The sequence below is a fragment of the Ranitomeya variabilis genome, chromosome 4 (genome assembly GCF_051348905.1).
Source record: "Ranitomeya variabilis isolate aRanVar5 chromosome 4, aRanVar5.hap1, whole genome shotgun sequence".
Taxonomy (NCBI): domain Eukaryota; kingdom Metazoa; phylum Chordata; class Amphibia; order Anura; family Dendrobatidae; genus Ranitomeya; species Ranitomeya variabilis.
The window spans coordinates 34591672-34602212 of record NC_135235.1 but is presented as its reverse complement, the minus strand read 5'-3'; the positions used below and the strand labels follow the sequence as shown (position 1 = coordinate 34602212).

General features: G+C 39.6%; 1 protein-coding gene across 2 annotated transcripts in view; it reads right to left on the bottom strand.

Annotated features, from left to right (window-relative positions):
* Positions 1–9432: 9432 nt before the first annotated feature.
* GOLGA7B (golgin A7 family member B) overlaps positions 9433–10541 on the bottom strand; it is a 211592-nt gene continuing 210483 nt past the window's right edge. For both annotated transcript variants that reach the window (XM_077258317.1, XM_077258316.1), the window contains exon 5: positions 9433–10043. In XM_077258317.1, the coding sequence (XP_077114432.1) occupies positions 9930–10043 (114 nt within the window). In that variant the 3' untranslated portion in view covers positions 9433–9929. The remainder of the gene's footprint in view (positions 10044–10541) is intronic.

The window sequence follows — 10541 nt, the reverse complement described above, 5'->3', positions numbered from 1 at the left end:
TTGTTTTGAGCTTCCCTTGGTAAAAGAAAAAAGAAAATGAATGTGCCATTTATCCAAGGTGTTCCTCACTTATAAAGAGTTTGTCTAACTTACAATATTTTTGGTTCGTTGATTTTGCTGGAAGCCGGAGTGTAACTTCACTTTTAGAAAATTCTTGATTTGTTATGGAAACGTGCAAGAAATTTTAAATCAATGGGAATCAGAGTATTGAGACTTTCATGCATGGCTAAAACGGTGGTGCAGAAACAAGGTCTCCTCTGAAGACTGGCGCAATAGAAAATCCATGCTTGATTCTTCCGTCTCGCGGAAGACCAGTTCAAGGTGGGGCATTTCTTCTTTTTGTGATAAGTGGGAGGTTTCAATACTTACACCACCACCAATTAAATCTCTGATATAATTCTAGAAACCTTTTAAGATAACCACGGCCACTCTGGCCCAACAGGGAATTCTTTACTGGATTCATCTAAGGCGCTCAAAAAGTCAAGCAGAAAACAAACATATTTGGAGGTCACTTTGGAGCCAATCATTTTCTGGGTTTTAGAGATTGATAGACTATGGTATCGAACACAGTTTAAAATGCAATTAAAAGATGGAAGTGCATGTGTTCTGTACAGATACATGGTGGGCCTTATTCCGTCCAGTGGTTCCAGACACTACAACTATGACACTTTGAGTAAAATGAGGACCTTCTTAAAAGGATTGTTGCTAGTTGTCTCCAGTCATACACAGACCATACTCCTGTAGGATCCTAAATTCCATCAACTCCATAGCCACGTCTAACACAAAAGTAGGCAAAAAAAAATGACCCCACATTGGAAAAGTATATATTTATTTATGAAACCACAAAGATTTACAGCATATACTGTACATCAAAAAGAACATATGTTATCGATAGAGGGCATCAGAATGTCTACGTAGAGGATCATTATCGCATTATATAATATCAGTGTACTGCATGCTCCATCATTCCTGGCCAAGCATGCAAGATAACCAATGGAAAAATGGTTTCTTCATTTCGTTTCATCTATTACCTAACGAAACATGAAGAATATTTTATGTCTGATGTGCAGAGACTTGGAAGATCTGGAATCCTTTGGGATACGGCCGTTGACCAGTGTTGCGTTTTCTGCGGTTTCAAGTTCACTTGGAAGTGGCTCTGCCATCTGCTCAAGGTCTGAATAATTCAATAATTGTGTACATCCAGTGAAGAACGTTCTACATCTTGAGGAATGAATGAGGTAATCTGTACAGTAAGTGCAACATGAAACATTCACATCGTACAGTACGGCACAAATCAGTTACCGGGAAGGAATACAAATTGGGATCTGTCCTATACATCCTGTTCAAATATAAAATTTTACTTTTTATTTTATTAAAAAAATTTTACAAAAAAAATACATGCAAAGAAATATTGTACACACATTACATTACTTCTAAGACACAATTTTATTGTGTCCCTTGAATACTTACCAACATTTACAGCTTAAAGTTTGAGACACTTACCTGACCTCAGGACAACCCAAAAATGTCCCAAAGACTCCCACTTTTGAGCGCCTTTTTAGGATTGTTGGCCCATTGTGGATTGCGGCAGAATGTTAGGGGTGGATACAAAGGGTAGAAATAATCTAGAATCTTCTTGAGCAAAGAGGCAAAGAAGGCCATAGTAATTATTGCCTTGTTTGTGAGAAGTAGGAGGATGGGGAATTGGGACAACCCTCAACCAACCTTAGCGGAGACCTTCCATCTCCAAAGAACCATAACAGATGCAGGGCAGCTTCTGCAGTACACAGTCTTGAAGCTTTAAACCCTTACTCTAAGTTCCCACGATTATCTTTTTGGTGAGTTTTTGATGTTGCAGATTTTCTGCACCCATTAAAGGGATCCTGTCAGCAGGATTGTGCTCAGTAACCACCAGACAGTGTCAGGTCGGTTCCGTTATACTGATTAAAATGATACATTGGTTGATGAAATCCGTCTTGTGGTTGTTATTTAATCTTTATTTTCAGTTTTGAGTTAATGATATGCTCGAGCTTCGGGGCGGTCTGTGGGGGGGGTCTTCATGTGGTGTTCCAATTAGGTATTCGTAATGAAGACTGCTGACAGGTCACTGATCCCTCAATTTTTTTTCATCTCTAGCAAGATGGCAATGGCAATGCCAACGCTTGCACAATAGCAGCTATTGGCGACCGACAATAGCTGCTACTGTGCAGGCTCAGCGGCGCCATCTTGGAGGAGGATATTTTTTTCCTTCTCTATCAAGATGGCGCTGCTGGCGCATGCACAAGAGCAGCCATCGGATCAAATCTGTATGCACCGATAGCTGCTACTGCACAGGCACAGCGGGCGCCATATTTAAATTTTTTAGTTTTTTTTTTTTTTTTAAATATCAGGATTACCTCAACCATAATAATTATATGCACATTACAGATGCGATTATGCTGCAGCGTAGGTGCCACTACTGGCACCTGCCTGCGGAAGGTTTTTTTTTGTTTTATTATGTATATATAATATTCATTATGTTAACTAGGGGGCAGATCAGTGAGGGATCAGTGACCTGTCAGAAGCCATACTGGTGAATACCAAATCAGAGCACTACATAAAGACCCCCCACAGGCCGCACTGCCCAGTTCAGGTCTTAAAGACATTGTGAAACTTTTTTTTTTTTTCGGTATAACTTCTATTAATTTTTTTCACAGAAAGATTTGTGCCTGGTGTTACTGCATTTTTATTTTGTAGATTCGTTGTAGTTTTAATTGGTAAATACAACTTTTATTACTTACTTTTTTTTTTTTAGGTTTTTAAAAGTGTTTACTTGTAATAATTTTATTGTACTGGCTGTTGTAAATGCGGTATTACCAGATAACTACCTATATTATGTATAATTTTGGGGCAATAATGAGAAGGATTTAAGTTTTATTGAACCAAAAAAAAAAATAGTGCCTAATAGAATTATATACAGGTGCTTCTGACAAAATTAGAATTTCATCAAAAAGATAATTTATTTCAGGTCTTCAATACAAAAAGTGAAACTCATATATTATATAGAGTCATTACACACAGAGTGATCTATTTCAAGTGTTTATTTCTGTTAATGTTGATGATTATGGCTTACAGCCAATGAAAACCCAAAAGTCATTATCTCAGTAAATAGGAAGCCTTTGCAGGTGTTTTTTGTTATTCTTAAGCATTTAAAAAGGTCTCTTATTCTTTTTCAGTAGCTCCACAATCATGGGAAAGACTGCTGACCTGTCAGATGTCCCGAAGGCAGTCGTTGACACACTCCAGAAGGAGGATAAGCCACAAAAGGTCATTGCTAAAGAAGCTGGCTGCTCATAGAGTGCTGTATCCAAGCATATTAATGGAAAGTTGAGTGGAAGGAAAAAAAGTGTAGAAGAAAAAGGTGCACAAGCAACCGGGATAACCGCAGCCTTGAAAGGATTGTTAAGAAAAGGCCATTCAAAAATTTGGGGGGTATTCACAAGGAGTGGACTGCTGCTGGAGTCATTGCTTCAAGAGCCACCGCACACAGACGTATCCAGGATATGGGCTACAAGTGTCACATTCCTTGTGTCATGCCACTCATGACCAATAGACAACGCCAGAAGTGTCTTACCTGGGCCAAGGAGAAAAAGAACCGGACTGTTGTCAGTGGTCCAAGGTGTTGTTTTCAGATGAAAGTAAATTTTGCATTTCATTTGGAAATCAAGGTCACAGAGTCTGGAGGAAGAGTGGAGAAGCCACAATCCAAGCTGCTGCAGGTCTAGTGTGAAGTCTCCACAATCAGTAATGGTTTGAGGAGCCATGTCATCTGCTGGTGTAGGTCCACTGTGTTTCATCAAGACCAAAGTCAGCGCAGCCGTCTACCAGGAGATTGTAGAGCACTTCATGCTTCCCTCTGCCGACAAGCTTTTTGGAAATGGAAATTTAATTCTCCAGCAGGACTTGGCACCTGTCCACACTGCCAAAAGTACCAATACCTGGTGTAAAAACAGTAGTATCACTGGGCTTGATTGGCAGCAAACTCGCCTGACCTTAACCCCATAGAGAATCTATAGAGTATTGTCAAGAGGAAGATGAGACACCAGACCCAACAATGCAGACGACCTGAGGCTGCTATCAAAGCAACCTGGGCTTCCATAACCCCTCAGCAGTGCCACAGGCTGATCTCCTCCATGCCACACCGCATTGATGTAGTATTTGATGCAAAAGGAGCCGCGACCAAGTATTCAGTGCATTTACTGAACATACCTTTCAGTAGGCCAACATTTTGGATTTTAAAATAATTTTTCAAGCTGGCGTTATAAAGTATTCTAATTTACTGAGATAATGACTTTTGGGTTTTCATTGGCTGTAAGCCATAATCATCAACATTAACAGAAATTAACATTTGAAATAGATCACTCTGTCTGTAATGACTCTATATAACATGAGTATCACTTTTAGTATTGAAGAACTGAAATAAATTAACTTTTTGATGATATTCTAATTTAGTGAGAAGCACCTGTACATGGTAGATGCGAGTGCGAGTCTGAACTCCGCACAGATAATGCAAAGCCAAACCTCCCTGCATCATAATAGTGGGTCATGATGCCTACTACCTACTCTTACAACCAGTCTTTTTCACACCTTAGTACTGTAAGGAATGATGCATTAGGAGTACACAGGTTAAAGAGGAATACTACTGTATATGGCAGTTATGGTTCCTTGGAGACAGGGGCTCTGGCCCAAGATGGTCTGATACCCCTTTGTTACAGAGAGAAAATTGCCTAAGGTTTAAGGGTCACTTAAAGGCTCTCAAGTGGAGACAAACAAAAGGTCCTTTTGGTGGCAAAACATAATGAGGTGCCACTTATATATCATGATGAGTGTTCTTAGTTTTGCTACTGATGGAGCTCTAGGAATACAGCCATGTTTCACATACAAGGTGCCTAGAAACGACTCTTAGGTGGCACTTAGGAGCAAGCCTTATAGAAACAGTAGGACTTTATAAACCAAACAACTATGCACAGTGGTGTAACGTTAGGGATTCATGTTGGCTGCACATACAGATTGTAAGCAAAATTTTATAGTTCTGAGGCTTAAAAGGGTACAGAGACTTTTGGGGGCATTTTTTTTTTTCCACTTTAATGCAATTCATTTGGATTAAAAATAATTCCTGTTTGTACATCCCCCAAAAATTGCATATAAAAGTGGGCATATGAGTAGGACCTAATTTTTCAATTAACCAAAAGTCAGCCTGTTAATCCATTGAAACGCTCGTCCCCACTCCTATGACCAATTTTTACATGCCAGCGCAGGTTTTAGGTTTTATTTATATAATCCACTTTCCGCGCCATGGGCAGAAATTACTGGTCTCCGCAGCTGCTCCATACTTATGTTTTGTATACTAGCGTCAGTAGCTTGATTTTTTGTATTAAAAAAAAAACATTCACGCGATTGGGCTTGATTAAAAAAAATATTCATCATTGGGCTTTTCCAGGCTCTTTGTTTCCCCACACACTGCTGGCTGCAGAAGAAGTTATCTGAGAATCTGACAGTAAGCTCCATCTGACCAGAGAATTTGTAAATTTAGGTTTTTTTCCAAGCTCATCTATACGGATTTATGCCTTTATCATGTATCAGCTCAACTCACAGTCCGGAGGATCTCACTGTTGGATTCTTTTTCAGATATTTGAAAGTGATGAACGAACGTGTTGGGATAGGGGGTTATCGGATCATGCTCGGGTACTAATACAGTGTGCTCGGCGTGCTAGAAAAATACATCTGAGTCCCCGCGGCTGCATGTCTTACGGCTGTTCGACAGCCGCAACACATGCAGGAATTTCCTGTTTTGTTAGGCAATCCTTGTATGTGTTGTGGCTGTTGAACAGCCAAGAGATATGCAGGCGCGGGGACTTGAACATATTTTTCGAGCACGTGGCAAACACTTGGTTAGCACCAGAGCACCTTATCCCAGCCAGTTCGCTCAGCATTAATATTTAATGAAACCCAATTACAAATATTAATTTGATCTCAAAATACATGCATTTAAGTAAATTGTCCCTGAAGATGATTAAATGCATTAATAACCTTTTTTTTTTTCTTTGATAGAGGACCAATGCATTACTTTCTCTAAACTCGGTGGGTGATTAAATCTAACATGTCACATTTACTTCACTGGATTAAATTAATTAAATAATACTTTCATGGAAGCACAAGATAAATGAAATATCTCGTATTAATACCATTACATTGAATATATATATATATATATATATATATATATATATAAATATATATATATATATATATATATATATATATATATATATATATATATATATATATATACATATATATTTATTTATTATTTTTTTTTACATACACTGCTCAAAAAAATAAAGGGAACGCTTAAACAGCAGAATATATCTCCAAGTAAATCAAACTTCTGTGAAATCAAACTGTCCACTTAGGAAGCAACACTGATTGACAATCAATTGCACATGCTGTTGTGCAAATGGAATAAACAACAGATGGAAATTATTGGCAATTATCAAGACACACTCAAAGGAGTGGTTCTGCAGGCAGGGAGGTCATACAGGCACGTGAAGGCCACACACACTACTGAGCATCATTTCCTTGTCTTTAGGCATTTCCACTGAAGTTGGATCAGCCTGTAACTTCATTTTCCATTTTGATTTTGAGCACCATTCCAACTCCAGACCTCCGTGGGATATTAGTTGTGATTTACGCTGATCATTTTTAGGTTTTATTGCTCTCAACACATTCCACTATGTAATGAATAAAGATTTACAACTGGAATATTTCATTCAGTGATATCTAGGATGTGGGATTTTAGTGTACCCTTTAATTTTTTGAGCAGTGTATATATACACTAAGAAGCATCAATTCTACAGACACCACCCTCCTGTTAGACACATATAATCAATCATCAGCGTTAGATTATGTGGTCAGGCAAGAACTTATTAGCTATGTCCACCCTTGAAATCAATGGATTTTGAAGCAGTTTTGTGTGAATAGTATCCATTAAAAAAAATAAAAATAAAAATCGCGCCCATCTTGTGTACACAGCTCTTCGTCAGACTTGGGGACTCCATGGTCACAGATTACCCCTTCCCTTGCAGAAAGTGGATGAGAAAAAAAGTGAAGGAGAGGATCACAGGACTGTAGCAGCAGACTACACAGAGTTTGCAGTCTGTTACCAGGAAGGCAACATTTAAGTCTTCATAGGAGATGTATAAAAAACGGTATTAAAATTGTTGTTCAAGACTTTCTTAATTTTTGAAACCTATAATATTACAGGTTATGGGCACTAGATTCTACTTTTGGACGTTGATCTGATGCCGACCTGAACAAACGCTACCCAATGGATCACCCAGTTCTCTTCGGGTGACCCACTGAGCAACAGCCATCATCCTCATATTATATAGTAAGGCTTGGAGATTGCCAGATAGAGACTACATGGGCTGACCTCCAGATTTATTACTGCTTAAAGGCCCCCCATACCCATTAGGCAAAAGTTGGCCAAACTGGCCAATTCCATCCAAAACAAACAGTAGTTGAGTGGTTTTGTGAAACGAAAGATTGTTTTGTTTCAACCAGTGGCTGACCAATAAACATTTGTTATCTTTGTCATGTCGCTTGTTGGTTTGCTCATTTGACTCTGCTTTCAAACGATTCATCGGCCCATTTTTGTCCAATGTGTATAGGGCCTTTACCATTTGGTTAGGGTTCGTAGAGCTCCAAAAAAGGAAAGCTTGCGGGACTCTCTCTAGGCTGCTACTGAAAAGATTGGGGATGAACGCATTTGTAAACCCGCAGAAGGGTTCGTTCTGAGGAGTCTGCTGGCCTGAGAGTGCCATCAGCAGAGAGAGAACCATGGTGAGTTTAGTGGTGCTAGACTCTACAGCAGTGTTCCCCAAGTGCGGTCCTCAAGAGCCACCAACAGGTCATGTTTTCAGGATTTCCTTAGTATTGCACAGGTGATAATTGCATCACCTGGACAGGCAATAATTCCATCACCTGTGCAATACTAAGGAAATCCTGAAAACATGACCTGTTGGTGGCTCTTGAGGACCGAACTTGGGGAACGCTGCTCTACAGCTATGTCCTCCAGGAGACCCTGTGTTGGCCATCGGCCTGGAAGAAACTGGTGAGCAGTGTCCAACAAAGGGTCAGATGCCCTGAGACCTGTATGGTTGAGTCCTAGAAGCATGGTAGAAGTGGTCAGCTGAGGAAGGATACCTAGACTCTCCTCTAGCTCCAAGCTCGAAAAATAGTAGAAGGAGCAATGCAAACAAATAGAAAGTACCCATTAAAAGATGGCAGCCAGCCAGTAGGCTTCCTTCTAGGAGAAAAAAAAAAAAAAAAGCTTGCCATTGTCAAGGTGGACATAACCTTTAAGTCAGTTGATTGGCAATGTAGATGGATTTGGCAGGCAATTATAAGCTATTCTATTATAATTATCTTCATTTACGAAAAGGCAACTACATCAAAACTGATTTTCAAAAATATTAAATGCTACCTACAGTAACTCCACTATACGCCATGTATGCAAATCCTTCACACAATCATACAATCAACCCCTACTAAATTATTTAACATTTGGCAGAAAATTAAACATTATCTACAAATATCAATATGAAATGGGATATATACTAGATGACTTTATACAGTGATAACTTAAGGCAAAACCATGTGATGAGGTTTAATGTCATGTTACTGGAAGCCAATCTTAGCCAAGCTAAACAGCGCTGTGAAAGAATTATAGAAACAGCGCCACTCTCATTTATGGGCCACATCTGGTATTGCACTTCATCACTATTCTATAGAATAAGCTGTAGACAAGGGTGGCACTGTCTCTATTATAATATCAAACTCCTTCGAGGAAAGGCTGTCAAAGAAGGCCGTTTATGGAAAAAAAAAAAAACAACCCCTTTATGTTTATTATTATTAATGGTAGTTACTGAAGCCTATGAGAGCGGTCGTAGCTTTGTTGGCTTTCATAGTTTTCTGTACTAATGGCATGGCCACACTACATTATGCCTCTGTTCTCAAGATAATGCGGACTGACACTACTACTTCTACACTGGTAAGGATGGGCACTAATGGGGTTTCCCACGATTACAATATGGATTGTTGATTCTTAGGATTTGCAGAGACCCACCAATCTGATCCATTCTCCGATTTGCTTGTTGAAGTGTTTAGGACACTCAGTCAAGCACTGCAGCCTCTCCAATGCTGTCTACTGTGCCGACTCTTCACTTTCATGCTGCAATACCCAGCAAAGCCAAAACTAAGTAGATACTACAGCACTTGCATGAGTGCAATGGCCCCTGATCAGATAGGATGCCAAGAGTCAACCCCCTACTAATTTGACATTGATGGTCTATCCTATAGTCAATATCAGACCAATCTGATGTTGATCGCCTATCCTAGGCCATCTATACTGTCGCAGTAACACCCCCCTAAGATTTTAGACCTATCTAATTGACATTTTATGAACATGTTATTTGTACCCCCATTTACTGTTCGGCTGGTCTTTATCACCATTATTGACATCATCATCACCACCACCATTACCATCATCATAACAATCATTGTCACCATTACTATCTGAAACAATGAAGCAATCATCAAAGCTTGATCCAGTTGTGGAAAGAAATCCTCATGGAAGTAATTTTTTTATAATGTTTTTTTTTTTTTTAAGGAACAGGTATATGTTTATTTTAGGCATGATGTAAACAATGTAAAATTATTTTTGTTCATGGCTCAGATTAGTCAATGGCAAAAACTATGGTGTTAATATTTCCTTCCTAGTTCTAGGCTATCTTAAGAGCTTAGAACCTTGTGCTCTGATATCTCAGTCTTCTTATTTCAGAAAGGCCATCATCTCGGCAGTACAGGTCCCCGCAGGGACTCTCTGCCAGTCATCGGGCACGACCGGCTACTCCTCCACCTCCGGTACTGCTGGCAGTGCTACTGCTTCCACTGCTGCTGCTGCTGCCACTGCTACATCGGTCTTCATAGATGGAGATTTCAATCTTTGTTGTAGAAGTTAAGAGAAATAATGAGAATACCTTGCCAGGTAATGTTTATGGTTGTAGAGTTGAGCAAAATAAGATTTGAAGGACCTTAGCCTGGCATCCACATCGATGCATCATGGCAGCCAGACCTGAGCAATGTGATAGTATGAGCCATAGACTCAAATCCTGAGCACCTCTTGTAATTACTAGGCCCCCATGATTTCATGCCACCCTGGTGCGCCTGGTGACTATGCCTCATGCAACATTATGATGTTGTGGTGGCCAAGTCATAAGAGAAAACCACAATGCTGGCCAGGGAGGTTCGCATTGCCCTAGTCCAGTTGCCATGGAGTAGTGACTTGGATGCAGTCCAAGGGTCCTTCAAATTTTTTTACTCAACTCTAGTTGTAACTTTTATTGGAAGTTTTTAATTTATTTTACTTATACTTTTCCTAATTAAGCCAGAGTAATCTGCTGAACGTAGTCTGGTTAATCAAAAGAGGAGCTACAAGATGC